Below are 22,099 nucleotides of genomic sequence, written 5' to 3'. Positions count from 1 at the left end.
TATTAATCAACAAAAACACTCTTATTAAACTTCTTCAAAATATTGTATCAATAAACTAATATATTCAAGAAAATTTTTTATTTAGTTAGATTATGTTTTAGTTTAATTGACATTAATATTATTTTTGGTACGAGAGAATGTCGGTTTAAGTACACTGAAACGCATTATCTTTTTATTTAAAGGTTAAAAAAGGACTATGGTTAGTTCGATATATTCAATATGTTGAGGTGACATGGATAAATAAAAAATTGATTAATGCAATTTTAATATTTTGAGTTTGGAAAGTAAATTAAAATCTAAATTTTGAGTATATCTAGAGAACTAACCCTGAAATTTTAAACTGGAAAGTGCAAAAAGAAAATGTGGACTAGTTTTAGAAATACACAAAGAACGGAGGTCCTAATTTGAAAATAAAAAGATATTAAATTAATCTCCCTTTCCCCAATAAATTAGGGTTTGTTTTCATTCTCCAAAATCCCTCCGCATTTCTTCACGATTGCATTTCGTTTCCTTGAAATCGTAAGTTATTACACTGTCTTTGTTCCCTTTTCCTTTTTCTATTGTTTTTCTCGTTTTCTCATTAATGTCAATAAATACTTGCATAATCGTAGCTTCCTTTAAGTCTCTCTGAACAGTTCTTTAAAGCTATTTGAATTACCTTTTGATTTTTTTTTGTTACTGTTTTTAGTTACTTATACTCGGCTTCCATTTTAGTTCTCCCCCCCCCCCAATTTTCTGATGTACAAAACTTATGAAAATTGTTGCATTCCGGGCTGTTTGATTCTTAGCACTATGGCTATATCAAGTTTACATATAGAAAATTCTTTATAGTTTGTCAAAAAATAATTTTGCTTAATTTGTATGAAATTATTAAAATTTACTGCTGGCATTTCTATTTTAGCAGTAACTGTGAGAAAGTTGACTAGAGGATGTTTTGGAAAAAATGATATAATGAAAGTGCACTTGATCATGAACTTGGAGGGATTTCCCCCCCCCTTTTTTTCTCATTTATTTTTATTTCTTTGCAAAAAAAATTGGTTTTTTATTGTCGTGTAGAGGTATGATTTTTACATCTAATTGTGCTTATATGACGTTTTCCTTCCAGGTTTCTGTTTTGATGGTGGTGACTCCCAAAAGTAACTGCTGAGGGTATTTATCATGCCTGCACAATGAAATGCATTTCTTAACTTACTTTACTGATGAAGTTGTGTTTTGTGAGTTTTTATATTTATTGAAGATTGGGTCTCAATGTCGAAATGGTTGCGGGGAACAAAACATATGTTGAGGATGTTGTGATTATTTGAGTTATTTGTTGGAAAGCTTTGTAAAAGTCAAAAGCTTGTTGAGTTAGAACTTGTGAGGTTTACAAAAAATAGCTAAGACGGGGTCGCTGTGTTGTGTGGCTGCAAGGCCACATGGGTCAAATGCAGCCAGTAGAGACTGGGCCATGGGCCCTCATGAGCCTTATTGGCAAACTAATACAAGTTTCTCGCCACCCCCTTCAAGATGGGATTTCCATTTTCAACCCGATGGACTGTCATACAGTTCACATGATGGGAGTCAATTGTATGAATCTTCTACATCTCCAAACAGCAAAGAAAATAGGGGCTGGATGAGGAGAAACTTTCTTTACAATCATCAATATTCTACATCTGATGGTGCTGCGCCCTTTTTAAGTAGTCCATCTGACCTTTCTCAGGGTCCACAGTGGACACCTCCGGTAATACAAGAAATCACTCTTGATGATTATGAAACTGCCACGACAAGAGGTAAGATAGTTGAGAGTGTTACTTTGATTGTTAAGCTGTATTGACATTGTCTTATTTTTTACTGTCACTTCTGCACTTCCATTTCCTTTGCTGGACATGTTTTGTCTGATAGTCATCGGGCAATTGGCTAAATTTCGTTTTGTAACTTATAATTCTCAAATGAAACAATGAAATAGAGGCTTATAAATAAATACACATGTCAAGATGTACGCGTGTATGCAAACATTCAAATGATATGTCTTCCTATGACAAGGACAAGAAGGCCTTCTGATTGATGTCACAAATTGCACTCCTCTCAGTCCCTTTTGATCAAGAGCAGAAATGTTTGATTTCTAGCTAGGTTACTAGGTTTCTGTATTTAGTTATATTCATTATTGTTATCTTCTTCTTGCTTCATTTGATATTCTAATGTAATAGTTCTGATCCTGGTGCGATATGACCCCCTTTTCTATTGAGATGTTGTCATTTTGGGAATGATGGCATATAATAATAGAGGTTGCATTGAAAGAACGTCAAAGAAAATGCAACAGAATTTCCTGCCTATTCACCTGCAATAGCTATGGCATGACTTTTGATTGATTATCATGCATTTGATTTGCATGATCTTTCATTGTGCTATCATGAATATTAGGGACTGTGACCTTAGTGTAGAAAGGATAAAAGTCACTGTAGTGAAACTCAATAGTACGTTTCTCCATGTTCCTCATAGGATGGAGAACTGTTAAACCCAATATTGTATCATTTTGATATTGTAAGACTGGCTTTTATTATGTCTTGGCTTTCCTTCAACCTTTAGCTGTCAAAACTCTCTTCAATTGCCATAATATATTTTGCTGTTCCTTTATTGACTTGTATATATCTCTAGTCTAGCAGACACAAGTTTGTAACTGTCATATTTCCTTGGATGCATCAAATTAAAAAATCATTATGTGGAAGAGAAATCTTTAGTTTATTTTATATTTATGTAACTCTATCAATTGCCTTTTTGCTTTTAGGTTAAATAACCCTGGTGTCTAACAGTCAGTCAGTTGGTTATCTGTTGATAACTCTAATTTACTGTAGATTTATCTTGTCTGTGTTGAAGTTAGAATTATTGAACTAGACTTTCTTTTCTGAGTTTAGTCCTAGACACCTATTTGACCAGTTTCTATGTTAAAATGAACCTATAGGGCAATTTGATTCACAATACTATTTAGGTGCTCTGCATAGAGTCTTCTTAAGTCATTTCTCTGCCAATGTATCTAGGTTATGTTCAGAAACTTTTTTAATGCTCTTGAAATTTAAAAATTTAATTTTGGAAACATAGTTGAAAAAGCTTGAATCATTTCCATCAGCTTTGTCTGAAACAACTTATTGTCTTCTTTTCCATGTTAGATCATGTTGGCGGGCAGGCACCCTTCGCTTCTCTTGTTGAGGTACCTTATTCTCATCTTCATACTGGTATTAAGTTGAAAAGGTTTTCCCTAGAATTTATGTTTAGTTGATGGAATTTTGCAGGGGACTTCAACAAATGCAGATAGTGGGGTCTCCACTTCATCTTATTCAGACAGTAGTGAGTCTGAGCCCATGGTCAAGCAATGCTTGTCATCTCATCACAACATTTCAAGTCGGTATTGCTTTATGTCCAAACCCATTCACCCTTTGTCATTCCCCATGGAAACTTCTACCACAGGAGTGTCGGACTTTGCAGTTGCAGGGCTTTCTAATGATACTGCCATGCCACAAAGAGATGCCCATCGCTGGAGCAGTGCAAGCAGCAGCAATGATGTTGCAGATATTTCTGAGCCATTTGAATCTGTTATTTTTGGTCGATCATGTGTCCCATCTAATGGATTTAAATGTGGTTTGTGCGAGAGATTTCTCTCGCAGAGATCGCCTTGGAGTGCTCGTAGGATTGTAAGAAGTAAAGACATGCCTGTTGCAGCGGTTCTTTCATGTGGACACACTTTCCATGCTGAATGTTTGGAGCAGACAACACAGAAAGCTCGCATAAGGGACCCTCCTTGTCCTGTATGTGCCAAGCTCGAAGAGCAAAATTCTCCAGAGAACCGAGTCTTCTCTAGGCTTAGGAATAGTATTTCACGGCTTAGATCATTTTCGGAGGATGGACCATCAAGGACTTGGAGCTGTGCACAGGTGGGAGACTGTGTTCAAGGGGCTTTGCATCCACCCCAACGTAGTACAATGCTATTGCTTAACCAGAGTCGAATGAAAAAAAATCTCTTCGTGAAGGTTAATTCGAGTAAAGAATTTCCTGGGAAGCTGAGGAAAAGTAGTTCGCCATCTTTGCAACTTTTTGGTGGGAAGTCAATCGATCAGGGTGCAGTCGGGTGCTCAAAGACGATTGCGGGTCCAAGTGTGAAGAGGTAAGATAGATTAGTGTTATGTTGGCCACAAACTTTGCATATATCTGTTAAGGCTGAATAGTTGGTGAATGGACATTTGAGTAAAAAAATTCGACTGGAAACTAGGAGATGTTGTATAGATATGATTTTTGTGGAAACTAAGGGTTGAAATCTGTTAATTTGGTTTGTATTATACAATCTATTTACGATGGTGGAAGTGCTAAATGTGGAAACCAAAATTTCCTGATTATATATGTTAATTCAATTTATAGAAAAGTAAATAAAGTCACTCAACCATTAATAAGTTTATGTACTCATTAAACTATTCATAAATTTTTATCCAAGTTATTTAGCTGTTAAAATTATTATTGTATGGTCTTTTTTTATTTGTACTGTTTGCACAAATTTAAAGTTTTTTTTCTCATTTTTTTTTTACAATTTCTTTTATGAAATAATTTTAAACGTCAAGAATTTATAAATTAAAATTTAAACCATTAAATCGATTTAAATTTAATGTATGTTTTTTTATTCGTTAACTGATACTTATCCACTACTGGGCCTCATTTGAGGCTCTCTAATTGGACTTAAAAAAATAATTTAATAATTTAAAATAATTTAGTAATTTAAATGAAAATTTTTAAATAATTTAATAATATTTTGTAACTTTTTTAAGCTTAGTAAAGATAGAGTAATTAAAATATTAGTTTAATAACATTGCTTGTAGCAGTAGTATGGGTGCTCAGTCCATTAATCGATCGGTTAACCGATCTAAAATAACATTAACCGAATTAATTGACCCTTCAAAAATTTTAACCGTTAACCGAACTGAAATTTTTTCAAAAAAATTAACCGAACCGGAATTTTTCAGTTAATTCGGTCGATTAACCGAATTAATCGAAATTATATGTTTTTTATTTTTTGGTTAAAATAAGTATAAAAGTAATCAAATTAATCGAATTAATCGAATTAACCGAATTAACCGAATTACTTAAATTAAACGAATTAACCAAATTAACTGAATTAACCGAATTATTTGTATGAAATTATATTTTTTTATTTTTATTTTTAGTTTTAGATTTTTATTTATTAAATTATTTGTAATTTTTATGATTGGGTTGGGTAATTGGGTTGGGTTGGGTACTTGCGTTAATATATATTAGATTGGGTATTTGGATTTATGTTGGATTGAGTTTGAGTGAATAGTGGGCTATTTATATATTATAATTTTATTTATTAATTTTTTCGGTTAAACCGAAAAAATTCGGTTAACTGACCGGTTTTGAACCGAATTAACCGTTAACCGAAAACTCAAAAAATTATTAACCAACCTTCAATCGAATTAATTCGGTTAACTGACCGATTAACCGAATTTGGTCAGTTAACCGAATTTTTTCGATTTTACCCGAATTTTACACACTACGAATTGCCACGCGGGGCCCTACGTGCTACCGGGAAAACCTTATTTCTGCCGACTTCCATTAACTTTTGGGTTTCAGAAACTTGCTTGGTGGAATTTGCATTAAAAGTCTTTGGTTCCATCTTTGAAGTCTTATATAATAAATTAGTGCGCCTGAAAATTGTGCATTAATAGGTTTTTAAGCTCCCCATCCTGAAGAACATATTGCGAGCCGAATCTGAATTACTACTTTGTCACTTCATCCCAAACTTACAACAAATAAGGCACTATTGTCTCCGCCTACGACCCATGAAAATCTTAAACCCACAAATTAAAATCGGTAGAGAAGTTGAATACGGGTTTAACCTACTACTTGATTTATGCATTTATTTTCTTCCTTGCAAACATTTAGATTTCACTTAAAATGGGCCACACCCCAGCCCCAACTAAAAACCCTAGCCTCTAAGCACCCCCACTGCTGGAAAAGGAGGGAGGGAGAGCGCTAAGGGGTAGCTGGTCTTGAAAGATGTTGCACTTGTCGACGGCATGAATATAATTTTTTAAATTTACTTTAAGGATACATGGTAGAATCAATTTTGTATGTATCAATTTATCAAATAATTATCATTTTTTAGTAATATTTTATCATATATAGAAATAATTGAAACGTGAATAGTTGACGTTGACGATTCAACACGTTTATACAATTATCTCTAGAAAATGATATTCAATAAGTTTATGTATGTGTGATTCCGTTTTTTATCTTACTTTTTTCTAGATATAACGATTTATCATGTTATAATATATATCTATTTATTTTTTTGTGTAAAGGAAGGGTGAGGGATGAATCCCAAACTCAACAAGAAATGATCCCCAACTGCTATGAGTGGTAAAATACAATCATCACTCGTCAGCCAAATTGCCCCAACTTGGCTTCTCAGAAAACGTTGCCACCACCTCTAATCAATGAACTATGACCACCCTTTTTAATCTATATTCAAATACCCCACATTCCTCAACAACTCACTTTTGTATAGAGAAAAAAAATATACAAAGAAAAAGGCTACCCCGTGTTATCTGTTGCAAGAGTTGCAGCCAAGGGTTCACATCCATGGTGTTGATGCATGACGTTACCCAATTTATGAACCCCAACTTGTATCCCATGTGGTGTGGGGATAACCCTCGCTTCTCCATACTTTTAACACGAGAAAATGCAAAATAAAATAAAACCCGGCCCAAGCCTTTGAAAAATTTTACTGTGGTCTATTTCTTGGGGACCATTGTTTCATGTGGTCTGTTGGTATGACCCTAGACAACTGCACATTGCTACATGACACAACCCGAATCCTTCATTGTCGGTCCTTATTTGATGTTTGCCATTCCTTTTCAAGGCGACCACCGTTCTTTGCAATTGGGTCCTGTTGGAATCGTTGCTAGGGTTCCCTACCCATGTTCATTAAAACCCTTGTCATTTTCTTTCAATTTGCCAAAATGACACAAATTCCTACTCTTGGATTTGAACCATTCTATTGGTTGGTCGAGGTCGCACTCTCATCTCAATGTTTTTCTTCTGTAAATTTAAATTTACTCCATCCGGTACCGGTTCAACTTTTAATTTTTTACTTCTCATATGTTTATAATTGATTCAGATTAAAATAAAAATTATATCCATAATCAATCAATAAAAATATAAGCCTACCAAGTTGGGTGAATCACCCCAACCTATTAATTCCCAACCATGAATGAAAATCAATAGAAATTTAAAATGTAAGACTAATATGACTTGATATAATATATTTTGATATATTAAATAAACCAACACTATATATAATTTGACAAAGAAGCCGACAGCTAGTAAAAAAAGTACTTTTCATGGGACCAACGTAGCAAAGATTTTTATGACTGTAAACGCGATGTTTGGATGAGTTACGTGCCAAAGACTTCTTACCCATCATGACAGGAGTTATCACGGATGTCAAATACTTGCACATACACTTGGTCGAAAATTTGGATGTGATATCCAAGGATTTCTCATCATTACAATTCAGGATAATACCAATCTAACACATCTATAAACCCAACCTTTTTTCTCCATTTTTGTTAATTACTTTTAACTGTTAAAAAAGGGTGATATAGATATAGGGAGGAACATCATTCAAGCACAACTAATTTAGAAGCAAAATGAAAGGTTTTAAGAACTGTATTTTTTAGGGTAAATTTAGATGAGCTGTGCGTTTATTTGTGATTAGTGTAAAAATAGTGGTGGTGATAAGATTAGATACTGTAGCTATACTGTAGCATGAAACAAAAAATAAATTAAACACACCGCACTGCAACCCAAAGCCCATCCAAATTCACCCTTAATACATAATTACGGAGTTCACGTAGTGATATTGTGAGTCGAGGAAAGCAATTCTAAGGGATAAGAAGGATAGAAGGTTTCTCTAAGTAATTTGGGTATGACACATGTTTATTTGTAGATGGATAACTAATACAAAGTTGCATTTGCCACTTTTGACGTGTTTTTTGCTGATTTGTGAGTGCATATTTGTGCTTTTCCATAGTCTTGTTAAAGACACTTCATTAGTCGTCCACAAAAGAAAGTTTGAGTTTTTGAAAAAATTTTAGGGAAAACTTTGTCCAATTCTTTGCAAAGCATTTCTTAAGAAATTTAGAGAGCATTGTTCTTGGTTAAGTGGGTGATAATCTTCTTCTCAAACTTGTTCTTATTTTTTATTGCGCATCACTATTGCAAATATTACTTTATTGTGTTGTCATTATTATTTTTTTAGCTTGGTTTTGTGAGTTTTTCCATAACTTGAGAATAGTTAAGGCAAAAATAGGAAATTCAATAAGATTAAAAAACTTTTAGGGTGAAAAAAAAATCCTATTTATAGGTTAAATTTGTAGATCAAATAATATTATAATAACCTATTTTAATTAGAGTTTAAGTGAGAAAATAATAAAATAACCTACCATAATCAGATTTTAAGTGGGAAACTAAAAAATAGAGTTTAACTGGGAGAAAAAAAACCAAAAAATACGAAACATAACTCCACAAATTGTAATTTGAGTTATTAATTGCAGTTGAGATGCATATTTTGATGATTGTTTGCTTTATTTGAGTAGCTTTATGAACTAGAATTGGCACCCTAGTTGAACATTTAGGTAAAAGAGACCAAGAGGAGACTCTACCATGTAGACCTTGATTTAATTGTGTCAAATAGTAAGATCGATAGGAGTTCCTAAGTGGAATTTCTTAGATGTGAATGATACCAAGAGGAGGTTTCATTTAGGAAGGACAATCAAGATAATCTAAGCATGTGTGTTAGTGCAATTAGTAACTAGTTGAACAATTGACCATCGATTTGTTAATTGCATTTGTTTAAACAATAAAAAGGGTTTGTAGGTTAGATTACTTAGTAAACACTTTTGGTTGACTTTTTTATAAAATTGTTATTGAATGCATTAATAATCCTTAAATTGGATAAGTTGGTAATTGTCTAACTAGTAAGCCATATAACTAGTTCACAGTTAATTAGTCAATCTCTATGGAAATTGTAATTGCCTAAATTTAAGGTTATCGAAATAGTGGTTTCGTAACCACAAATCCGATTTAAAGAGAAATTTATTTTAATATTTTTGCATGAATATTTATATGATAGGAAAATCGTATTAAAATATCGATAGAAAAATTTTACCGATTTAGTGGTTAGTTAGAAAAAAAAGGAATTATTGAAGGAATTGGGTAAAAATAAAGTATCGAGACCTTGATCTCGTAAAAATGAGTAGGAAATATTTTTATAAATATTTTTAAAATGTTAGTGATGTGGTATTAAAATTTCATTAGAAAATTTTAACGTTTGGGTAGGTAATTAAATGAAAAGGACTAAATTGGAAAAAGTGTAAAAGTTTCTAGAATGATTAAATAGCTTAAGTGTCTAATGAGAAAGGATTTAAAAGGCAATTAGACCCAAAATTTATTTGGGTTGGACGGAAAGGGCATGAAATCAACAGGAAAATTGATGATTTAAGGGCAAAATTGAAATATTGCATAATTAACTAAATAAAGATAGGATTAAATAGGAAATATCTAGATTTCTCTTCATTTTTCTTCATTCTCATCAGCCAAAACGCCATAGGAGGGGTTCTTTAAGCTGGTATTCCATAATTTTTGCACCAAGTGAGTTAATCCTTGCCTTTTTCTTATATTTTTTTTGTGTTTTAAAGACTTTTACAACTAGGTCCTACTATTAAATTCATTAGTTTTTGATTTCATGGATGAAATTGAAAGTCACCATGGTTGAGTGCTATAAATTTATGATGAAATAGAATGAAATTGAAGCTTTAATTTGTTTATGAGATGATTTTATTAGATAATTTTAATAGAAATTGATTTTTAGAACCTAATTGTGAAAATATTTGGAATTAAAGTCTAGTGCTGAAATTATGATTTCCAAAGGTTGTAAACTAGTTAAGGTGATAGAATAAAGTGTTAATTGAGAAAAATCAGCTCAATTGAGAGGCTAATTGAGTAGGGACGAAATTATCATTTATTAAAAGCCTAGGAGAAAAATGGTAATAAACAGCTTGCACTAAAACAGTTTTGGACAGAAGCAGTAGGCTAACTTTGAAAAATCACCATAATTTGTAGAAATTGAAATAGAAGATGAAAAAATATGGAATTAAATATTTTGAGTCTAGTTTCTCATAGAAGAAACGGTGTAAGCAATGGATTTGTAAATCATGAGATATAATAAATTTTGTGAGATAAGGTCAGAATGAATTTGGCTTCCCCTATTATAACTTTGAAAAATCATAAAAAATTGAATAAAAATAATTAGTGGCTTAAATTTATATTTCTAAAATCCTGAATGAGTTTATTTTTAATAAAAACAAATGAGAACATCATTCGAATCCTTATGAATAGATAATTAATTTTTAGTAAAGAGAGGTCAGAACTGTTGGATAGCAGAACAGAGGTGAATTTAAAGAATAAATGTACTTATTGGCTAAACCAAAAATTCTGAAATTTTTATGGTAAGAAGATATGTGAGTCTAGTTTCAGGGAAAATTAGTGAATCCTAATTTGGAGCTCTGTATCTGATGATAAAAATAATTTAGTGACTATGACTCAAGTAGATAGCTTTGAATGAACTATAAATAATAGTTGAATTATAGAGAATGTTGCATATGAACATGAGATAATTAAATTTATTTATTTAGATCCAAAAAATTCAAATACGAATCTAGATCGAGGAAAAGAAAAAGTTCGGGATCAGTAGATTTGTGTATACGAACAAGTATCAAGGTAAGTTCGTGTAACTTGAATTATATTCTTAAATGCTTGAAATGTATGTTATTGATGTGAAAATAATTTGAATGTTCATTGTATGAAAATTGATGAAACATTGATATATTTGATAAAAAGGGGAAGAAATCTCGGTTGAATAAAAGGAAATTTCGATGGATCTCTGAAAAGGAATTGACGGTAAAAAGGATCTAGCCCGGACGGGTGATCCTATCCTGATATAGCCCTCCCGAAGAATATGTGTAAAATGGATTTAGCCCGGACGGGTAATCCGAATCAGGGTCTGAATTTAGCCTAGACTGGTAATTCAGATCCAAGCTCATTAGAGTAATTGTCGTTGCAGGGGATTTAGCCCAGATTGGTAATCCCAACAATACTCTATGAGTTTATATTACAGGGGATTTAGGCTGGACTGGTAATCCCACTGTAAGGATGAGGTTCGCGGGAGTGTGCTCTCTGAAATGGAAATGTGCGCACATGAATATGAATTGACGGACCCGAACATGTACACTAAAAGTGTACCTCTGAAAATCCATCGAAATTCCTAGAAATTCAACAGGATAAATATGGAAAAATAATAAGGGAATGGAAATCATGGTATTGATGAGTTCATCAATCATGGTATATATATTATTGACACATGGAAATTATTGTACTAACTTGAATGTTTAGTTTGTGCATGTTAGGGTAATAATGCATTGAATGGATATTTGAATATTTATTGCATTGTATTGAAAATATTAGGTAAGTATAATTCTTGTTACATGAGCTTACTAAGCACAAATTGCTTACCCTATTTCCTTTTTTTCCTATTTTGTAGTGTTAAGAGCTCGGAGGTCGGATTTGGTCGGAGACACATCACACTATCAACTTCAAGATTTCGGTATATCAAGAAACTTTATTTTGGAAATCAATGGCATGCATAAGCTGATAAAGTAAATGTTAATGTTATATGAATGTAAGGTCAGCCATTGGTATGGCTAACAAATCTTGGTTTTGGTATGTGACGAAGTTATCTTATAAAAATGCATGAATCTATCTTGAAAATATGTTGAATTTGATTGGTTGATATGGATTGGTCTCGGTTTAATATTGCAGGGAAGGTTAGATATCTATAAAGGGGTTATGTTGAGTTTTAAAAAAATTAAATTCGTAAACTCTGGTAATACCTCCTACCCTGTTCTGGCAATGAGTACGGGTAGGGGGTATTACAGAAATGATCATTGGAATACATGAATAAGTATTTCATTGTAAAAATAATATTACTTTATTATAACTTGACACTATTATGCTTGTGGTTATTTTGTGCTGAAAAGTGAGAAATATATGTTTTATAGAAGAAGTATACATGAACAATCAGTTGGGATGGTTGAGAGTGAGGTCAAAGGCAAGATTGACTAATCGTGATGAAATGACTAAGTATTGTGGGAGAGGGTTGTTCTAGTGCCAAATTATTAGTATGAATTTTGGTTTTAAAATGTTTTCATCATTGAAGTGACGTATGCAATGATAGTAGGGGGTTTTACTTGCCAATGTATGTTTTCAAGGTGGAGTTTATTGCTTCTAGGCAACTGGCTTAGTACATTATGAAGGTTTTAATGGCATTTTTCTTAGATTTTTGAAAATTGAAAACTTCTCTTGCTTGGCTGTTTTAGGAATTTGCACAAATTGATGTTTCTAAATACTAAGGGTTACAAGGGGTTTTCTTATTTTACACCTCATAATCAAGCGGACCATTTGCTGATGGGTAAAAAGAGTTACATGCACTTGTATGAGAATAAATATATTTTCTTAGAAAGTAAATTGAAGCAAAGTTTTCATTTTCAAACTAAGTGGATGGTTTCCTTATTAGAGTAGTGTAATAGAAAGCCTCCTTTGGAAGATGAAACTTTAATAGTGCAACTTAATTATTAGTTCCAAGAGAGAAATGTGAAGATCGATGAAATATTGACAAAGAACAATATATAAGACTTAGGTGGAACAATTCTATGCATTAAAAGAAATTAGGTGCCAAAGACCTTCTCATAAACATAAAAGGTATGAGGTTATTTTTGGTGAAATCTACTAAGGTTGTTGAATTTGTTGATGTACATGTTAAGGGTGGTAGTAGTGAGCAAGGTAAGACAATTAATGCCGCGAGAATATCTCTAGTGATTGTTTTAATAGATCTTGGTCTTTCTAGGGACGAGGAAGAAATAAATGCCTTTAGTTAGAAAAAAGATGAAGGTTAATACAACTGAAAATTCTACTATTGTGTTTGTGGATTTAGAAGTCTCAAATTTGTTATGGTTTTGTACTTTGTATGTTATGAATCAATTTTTGATACTGAATAATTTCTATTTTGTAAAATTAAGTAAGATGATGAGCTTTAGTGAGGGAAATTAAATGAGTTTGGTTACATAAAGATTTTTTAAATGTTATGGATAGAAAGGAGATAATTGTTCATGAAGATTAAGTCATCATCTACCTTTTACTACAAAAGAAGTCTAAACTTATTTTGAGAGGAAGTACAACTACTAGTACCAAGAGTGGACTTCTGATTTTACTAAAAAAAAGGTGTAAGTATCAATAAACATCAAGAGATTTTTCCCCAAGGCATAAGCCATATACCATATCTTACCGGAGGAAAAGAAAAACAACTTGTTGGTGTTGAAGGAAGGCGACTACTTCCTACTAGAGGCTTGACCTGCCACAATTTGTAGTGGCAAATTAGGTACTTTTCGGCACTTAACAAGCTTGTTTTTAAGTCATTTTAGGTTATTTCATTGCATTTTCAGTTCCAATAACTTAGATTTAATTTATTGCAAAATAAGTGTTTTTATGCATAATTTTGCATTAGTTGACCTCTTGGGCCAATATGGGCCTTAAGGTAGTTTTAATGAGTTAATTGAATATGCATGAGACCTATTTTTAGGCTTAAAAGCATAAGAAATGACAACTGAGTTGCAACACGAGCTTCCAGGATCGCAACAAGACTGGACGAGCTTCAGATTTAGTATTTGAAGTTGTATGTCGCGAGACACATAAGCCTATGTCGTGACATAGGTCTAATGGAGGGCAAAAATTAATTAAGGGTGTTTTCGTCTGTACAATCCATATTTAACTTAATTAGGCTCATAATTGACCTAAGTGAGCAACTAATTTTGCCTATAAATAGCAAAGCTTATGCTAAGCTAATGAGTCAAGTTGTTAGGGTAGAATTTAGATTTTAGTTTTAGACTTAGGTTTTAATTTTATTTTTAAAAGAATTTTTATTTCTTGCTAGGACATGGATTTGATTTGAGTGAAATACTTGGTTATTAAGTATTTTAATATTTTTCTTGCACTTGTTGCCTGTCAACATTGATATCACTAAAGTTATTAAAGGAATTCGTGGAATTGAGCACATCCAGTTTATCAAACAGATCAATATCAATTTTCCTTTCATTTCATTTTAATTTGTGTTTTTGTATGATTAAATTAATTCTTACGAAAATGATCTCGAGATTCATGAGTAGCTAAATCCTTTAGGAATGTTAATGAGTGAATTTGGGTGTAATTAACAGAAAAAAAAGGGTTCCCAATAGAATTAGTTGGTTTAAATTGTCACACTCGGTTTCCAATAAAGTTCAAAATTTAGGGGAAATTTGAGAGTAAATTGAAGGAAATTGGGGGATAGGCGAACTCTATTGAGAAATCTAGAAAATTAGGTGACTTAATAGTAAATATTTGGGATTCAAACCTGGTCAGATTAAGTTGGAATCAACTGGTTCCTTGGTGGGAGACAACATGATTATTTATGGATGGCTCAATTAGGGCTTTGGTGATCGTACGAGAAGGGTTATTTATACGAGAGAAGCTTTATTCAGAAGAGGAGATTCTTTTCAATTCTATTTATATTTTCTTCTTATTTGTATCGCCTTCTTCGATTACTCCAAAGAAGAGAAAATTAAGGAGAGTCTTGCACGGGGCAATGATCGTGTGGTTTAAGTCTGGAATATAGTAAATCCGGTGAACTGGTAAGTTTCTTAATCTTATTATAATTGTGAAATTGAGGAAAAAAACTTTACGGGGTTTATGAAACCTTCAAAAATTTTTGCATGAAACTAGATTCGGGGATTTAAAGCTTGAATGCCTTCGATTTAACTAATATATTTGGTTGTTATGATTAGATGTCGAGACGAAGGAGGCTTTAGCATTCAGATAAGCTAAGCTGGTGAGGATGAAGGATAGCAGGTGAGATTCTGCAGTCTATTTTGAGTGTTTGTTTGTTGTTGTTCTAGAATGTTCTGCTTGTGTCTCTATTGTGAGTTTAGTCTGAATTCCATAGCTGTATATGATTATGGTGAATGAGTAAGCTATACATGCATAATGCTATGGAAATATATGAATGATTGCGAGTATGTTCTTTGAATGCAAGATGTGGTTTGTATTGTCGTATTGATATATGACGTATTATATGTTATAATAATATGTGAATTATTATGTGTGGAAATTCTGTTGATAAAATGCGAAGTATAGAGGGCGTTACTTTGATAGGTTAGTGAAGATAGGAAATTGGCGTAATAGAGGAATAGATACATTGAAAGGGGATTTGTGGGAGTTAGGCGACATCGAGGAATGGTTATCTACTGGTCTTTTAGTGTAACACTGAGTAAGTAGTATATATGTCCTTCGGGGCGACACCGTGTAAATGGTATTCAGGTCCTATAAGGTGACACCTCGAAATGGGTTTATTGATTATTCTGAATCAAAAGCCTATGGTTGGCCATGGAACGATCTAGTGGTGAACATGTACACCTTATGGCAATGATGGAGTCCACCAAGATAGTGAATCAAGAAGCCTGTCAAGGCATAAAAAGGGAAGTCACTATATGACTCGCATGTTGAGCAGTCTAGCATGATGGTCATGGTGCGTTTGAAAACGCAAGCCAGCGTACTAATAAGAGGATTCGCCAAAATACGAGAGTAAGAAGAACTGGTAGAAGTGTCATAAACGCAGGCATATGTGAAAGGAAGGGGCATTTCCTTCACATTATTTGCAAGTAAGTATCCACCAATAAGAGCCCGTCAGGGTTGATGTATAAACCATCGTCAGCTATGAAGTAATAGAGCGATTTTTTAGGTTTAAATTCTAAGTGTTCATCGATAAAGGGGTCGCTAGAAAAGTGGAAATTCCACCAAGGTCCAAAAAATGAGCAGGATGACTGATAGGGTCATTTGGCGTTATGAAATCCACTAAGGATTTTCTTATAAATGGGAAATCATCTTATACAATCTAAGGAAGAGGTAGTTTGTTGAGGACTATTTGTTTATAGAAGTGTTGAATAATTTGAAGAGGGAAAGTCTTATGGGACCGTCCTACCAATACGAATCCATAAGGAAAAAAAGGTACTTGACTATCAGGCAGACCTCATATTCAAGGGCCATATATGGGGATATTAGCAAATGGGTCTTCCTCTAAAGAAAAGTTACACACAGGCTAAGGTGTTGAATTTTGGGATGCTTTGGTAAGTCGATATTGAGTTCAAAATGAAATAAAGGGATCAGGGTAAGGACCCTTCATAGTGGTGTGGTATTGTGACACCCCTAATTTGACCCTAGTCGGAAAGCGGTTTCGGGACCGCTAAACCGAGTAACCAAATTATTTGAACATGATATTTATTGTCTAAAATAAATGTGTGAAAATTTTAAGCTTCGATTTAGTAAATTTCATGTGAATTTAGTCAATAGGACTTATGTGTGACATTTTTGAAATGTGATAGATCAAAACATAAGGACCTATTAGTGCATGTTGAAAAAGGGGGGACTTGCATGTCAATTTTCCCCCCCATCTAGTAGTGGCCGGCCATGACATTAGGATGGACAAAGGGTGATGGGCAAAACATGTCATAGACATGTTGTGTTGGTGCATCATGGGAGGAAACAATAAAATAAAGAGCATGGGCAATAAAATATTAGTGTTAGTAGGATGAGAAACAAAAAAAAAAAAAGGATATGTGTGATTGTCCCCCCCTTGCCGTGAGTTGAAGGAAAGAAAAACAAAAAAAAAGTGTTCATCCTTTGGTTCATCCTTGGCCGAAAATTTTAAGGAGGAAGGAAGAAGAAAGATTGAAGAGGTTCGGCCATGCATGTAACTAGGCTAAGGTATGTTTGATGATGTTCCATGAGATGCATGCATGTTTTAGTTGTTAGCTTGAGTTCTACCTAGCCCATGGTCTAAATCTTGCTATGTGATGGAAATGACACTCGGCCATGGATGCATCATTCTTGCTTGGTGTTGATGTTGTGTTGGTGAGATATCAAGTTATTTTTGTGACCAAGTTGAGATTTGAATTTTTGGAATGAGTAAGGTTTTCGGTTATGTTGTTTTGTATGAGTAATGGATTGTTGAGTTCATGCTATTATGAATAAAATTGATTAAGAGAGGCTTGAGATAATTAAATATGCATGTTGGTGGTAAGATGAGCATTCGGTTTTTATCATGGAAGCATAGGAAGCTTGTTAAAGTTGAATTTTAGAAAAGTTAAATGTGTGTGTGCTTGTGCTAGTGCCGAATGTGCCTAGGGTGATTTAGCATTGAGTTTGGTGTTATATGAATTGAGTTTTATCGTTTTGGATTTTTAAGTGTTGTTAAATACTTTGAATAATATATATATGTGGCTTTGAAATGTGAAACTCGGCCAAGTGGTTATAAGCATGATTTTAGAGATTCAATGATATTCGGCCGATTTGAATAATTCATGGCACCCCAAGCAAATTAGTTTTAGATGTTAATAAATATTGAAATTATTTAAAAGCATATTACCGAATGTGATTTTAGTCAATGATTCGGTTATGAGTGCTGATTTGTTTTATAATTAGCCGAATGTGTATATGTATACTATGAGGTGGTTTAGCTTAAAGAAAATTAAGGTGCTCGGAAGGTGATTGTCGTGGATAGTTTAAGTAATGAAATTTAATTTCTGTTATGTAAAGTGATGACATTGCTGTTTGCAAATTTGAAGTTAAAAATTGTTGATTGAGCATCAAGAGCTTATGGAAACAAAGTCGGATCGTGGAAAAAGGGAAATTGGTCGAATAGTCGGAATTGACGTACATTAGCGATCGAGGTAAGTTTTAAGTATTAAAGCCTATAATGTGATTGAGTATGATATGTTAAGCACATATTAAAAGAATCATAACTCTATTGTAAATTTTTATGCATATAGCCTAATGGCTATTATGAAGTATAGGTAAGTTATTGATATGATATGTTGCCAAATGGATATGATATTATGAAGTGCTAAAAGGATATGTCAGAAGAGTAAAATTGTGATAAACCTGCTCAGGACAGCAGCAGTAACATGAATTTAGAAAATCACCATAAATTGTCGGAGTTGAATGGGAGGCTAAATAAATTATGAAATTAAAGCTTAATGAGTCTAGTTTCTTATAAAAGAAACCGTGTAAGAAAATTTATTTCCGATAATGAGATATTTAAAGTTGTGTGAGACAGTGCAGAATGACACTGTAATCCTCTGTTCCGTTTTTAGAAAATCATTATAAATTGTACAAAAATGTTTATAAGATAAAATTTATATGCTTAGACTCCTTAATGAGTCTAGTTTCAAATGAAATCAAATACAACACATTTTGAATTCTGTAAAATGAGAAATCTGATTCGTAGTGAAGAGTGGTCAGATTAGTCAAACAGTGAAACAGGGGAAACTTTAAGAAAAATCTGGTATTGATTGGCCAAACCTAAAATTCTGGAAATTTTATGGATAGAAGATATACGAGTCTATATTCAGGAAAAATTAACGGAAAGTGATTTGGAGTTTTGTAGCTCCAGTTATAAATAATTTAGTGACTATTGCTCAGGAAAAACAGCTTGTGCTGAATTTGAGATTGTGTTGTAAACCTTGATAAACTTGTTCTAGTTGCTCATAAGCTATTGATTAAACCCATACGTGAATTCTAAATTGTGATATTGGAAAATGATAGATGTAGATTCAGCCAAGACAGTGTATATATGTGATAAGGCCTAATAGCCGATGTGATGAATGTGAAAGTGTATATATGTGATAAGGCCTAATGGTCGATGTGATGAATGTGAAAGTGTATATATGTGATAAGGCCTAATAGCCGATGTGATGAATGTGAAAGTGTATATATGTGATAAGGCCTAATGGCCGATGTGATGAATGTGAAAGTGTATATATATGTGATAAGGCCTAATGGCCGATGTGATGAATGTGAAAGTGTATATATGTGATAAGGCCTAATAGCCGATGTGATGAATGTGAAAGTGTATATATGTGATAAGGCCTAATGGCCGATGTGATGAATGTGAAAGTGTATATATGTGACAGGGCCGAGTGGCCAACGTGATGGATGTGAAAGTGCATAAATGTGATAAGTCCCGAAGGGCATTTGTGTCAGTACTATATCCGGGTTAAAACCCCGCAGGCTTTATGCGAGAATATTATCACTGATTAATGTCCGTAAGCTTCGTGCTCGTACTATATCCGAGCTCTAAAGACCCGATGACTACATGTGGGAATTTTGTCCAGGTAAGACCCGATAACTTCGTGTGGAGATTATGTCCGGGTAAGACTTCGTAATAAGAATTGCTTATAAATATATTCAATGCGAAAGGTTAAACAGGTATGTACTCCAAGTTTATATGTGAGCTTGATTTGCACTAAATCATAAGGTAGTTATGTGATGCATACGAGAGCAATCTATGAGACTATTCCTATGATTATGTGACATCGGATCAGTGTGAGAGGTGATGTGAAATCATACGATATATCTATGTCACATGAGCTCACTTTTATGTGAAAGTTTATCCGCCTATTGTATATGATGAGATGTGCATATTCGGTAAAGGGATGGTATGCCCGAAGGAAGAGTGAAATAAAAATACGAACAACTATGTTATAATTTGATTGTTATCTGTTGACACTGCTTAAAACTTACTAAGCATTGTAATGCTTACTCTGTTTACTCTGTTTCCTCTGTTTTATAGATCTCATTGCGAAGCTACAGGCTCGGGGATCGTCAGCAACTAGTCACACTATCACTATCCACTATTTGGTACTGCTATGTTTTGGATTATCTTATGGCATGTATAAAATAGACTAGTGGCGGAAGAATATTTTGGTTAATGTATATAGCCATGCGAAAATGGATTATATATGTTTGAGCATAATGTTATAATCATTTGGTATGGAATGGTTAATCACTATCATAATTTATGCTATTTATGCTAAAAGGGCTAGTTGAATCATGGAAACTATGAAATAGGTAAAGTCTACCTTAAAGGCAGATGCTGGCAGCAGCAGTGATGTAGATTTGGAAAATCACTAAAAATAGTAGGATTGGAATTAAATAATGAATAAATTATGTAAACGAAAGTTGATGAATCTATTTTCAGAGGAAAGTAACGAAATGATCATATGGATAGTATGTTAAGAGATATTGAGGTTCTCGTGAGACAGGGCCAGAACGGTTTCTGGATTCCCTGTTCCGACTTTGGAAATTCATTATAAATTAACCAGAGATAATTAGGAGTCATGCCATATATGTATAGATTCCTCTCTGAGTCTAGTTTCTATAGAAACAAACGGAATCAGTATTGAAGCTCTGTGCAGGGAGATATCCAAGTCGTAATGTGCAAAGGTCAGTGTAGTCGATCCCTGTAACATGGAAGACTTTGACTAATAAACTGTACTAATTGGCCCGACCAAAAATTCTAGAAAAATTATGTAGATGGGAATATGAGTCTAGTTTCAGGGAAAAATTACAAAACTGATTTTCAAGTCGTGAAACTCAAGATATGATTTTTAAGGTGACAGTGTCGCAGTTAGCCAACTGCCTGGAAAATTTTAAAATGGACTGAGATAGTAAGCGAATTTAGTCTGTGAACCCCTCGTGTCCGACTCCGGCAACGGTCTCGGGTACGGGGTGTTACAGGTATCTATAAGTCTGCCAAAGGTAGTTGACAACCTGTATAACTGCTCGTGGCGTTATCTTTTGCTAAGTTAAACCAGCGAGGTAAATAAAAGTATGAAGATGAGGCCAAAAAATGTAACACCCCTAACTCATATCAATTACAGAGCATTACCGTACAAAATAGAATAATTAACATCAATACAGATCAATAATGTCATTTAATATTAAATACCTAAAATTCATTATAAACCTAGCAAACATATACATTTAGGCCTTAAATCGAGCTTTCGAGGCCCTAAAAATAGTTTGGAATCAATACGGAACTAATTTAAAACAATTCAAAAAATTTTGGAAAGTTTAAAATTTTGAAAACAGGGGTCACACGGCCATGTGACATAGCCCAGACCTTGTGGCATTCGAATAATGGGACACACGTCCATGTCTCAGTCATGTCTTAAACCGTGTAACTTACTGAGTTGGATCAACCGGTCATGTCACAGATCGTGTACTAGGTCGTGTAACTCTCTGACTTGTGTCACACGGCCTATTGCAGGCCATGTGCTAGACTGTGTAAGCCACCGACTTGAAATAATAAGTGACACACATCCGTGTAGTCAGGCCGTGTGCTTCACAATTTTACCCTAAAAACAAGCCATTTTAAGTCCAAAACTTGCCCAATCATCTACCCCATTTATGCATACATTCAATAAACTTAAAGACACTTCAAACACATATAAACATACCAATTCAATCAAACTATTTCTCCTAACCAATATGCCATTCAAATGCACCACATTTATACCAAAACAACTTCAATCAAAACAAGGTTATAATGCTACATTTCAAGCACAAATCATAACCAATTTAGGTACCTAATGACATCAATTGTCAAATTATTCATATACCATAAAACACACCAAAAGGACCATATATTACAAAGTACTTAAAAGTAACCCAAAGGACAAAAGCTTGCCAAGCACTATATGTCCAACAAACAAAATATATACGCCAAAGAGATATACATTCAAATTGACCATTAACTCATTCAAAAACTACCATTACATAAAGTCATATACATGCCATTTATAACCTTGGCCAAAATAACTCAAAAACTATTGAAATGGTTGCTGGATAGTGTGATAAAACTCCAACAAGCTTCCAACCGATCAAGCTTCTGGTAATCTATGAAATAAAGTAAAATAACTACGTAAGGAACTAATGCTTAGTAAGCTCGTATAAACTCAAGCAAAAACTTACATTCTTAAGCTCAAATTATAAAATATGCATAAAGTATTTACTATACTCATAAGCTTAGTACAATCCTATAAGCACCACCAAACTCAAAAATTAGTAAGCTCAT

At 33.5% G+C, this 22,099-nt stretch overlaps 1 protein-coding gene across 1 annotated transcript; it reads left to right on the top strand.

Annotated features, from left to right (window-relative positions):
• Nucleotides 1-336: 336 nt before the first annotated feature.
• Nucleotides 337-4,364, top strand: LOC107893673 (uncharacterized). Its single transcript, XM_041085185.1, has 4 exons — nucleotides 337-519; nucleotides 1,106-1,769; nucleotides 3,144-3,184; nucleotides 3,267-4,364. Exons 2-4 carry the CDS (start codon nucleotides 1,448-1,450, stop codon nucleotides 4,137-4,139), a joined length of 1,236 nt encoding a protein of 411 aa, XP_040941119.1. The 5' UTR covers nucleotides 337-519; nucleotides 1,106-1,447; the 3' UTR covers nucleotides 4,140-4,364.
• Nucleotides 4,365-22,099: the final 17,735 nt, after the last annotated feature.

This window comes from Gossypium hirsutum, chromosome A13 (genome assembly GCF_007990345.1).
Source record: "Gossypium hirsutum isolate 1008001.06 chromosome A13, Gossypium_hirsutum_v2.1, whole genome shotgun sequence".
Classification (NCBI taxonomy): domain Eukaryota; kingdom Viridiplantae; phylum Streptophyta; class Magnoliopsida; order Malvales; family Malvaceae; genus Gossypium; species Gossypium hirsutum.
Note: the sequence above shows the minus strand (reverse complement) of the source record. Positions and strands in the feature narration are given on the sequence as shown.

Coding starts and splice junctions, on each gene's coding strand:
- LOC107893673 (XM_041085185.1), top strand. CDS start 1,448: ATGGGCCCTCATGAGCCTTATTGGCAAACTAATACAAGTTTCTCGCCA. Junction 1,770..3,143: donor TGAAACTGCCACGACAAGAG/GTAAGATAGTTG, acceptor TTTCCATGTTAG/ATCATGTTGGCGGGCAGGCA. Junction 3,185..3,266: donor CCTTCGCTTCTCTTGTTGAG/GTACCTTATTCT, acceptor GGAATTTTGCAG/GGGACTTCAACAAATGCAGA.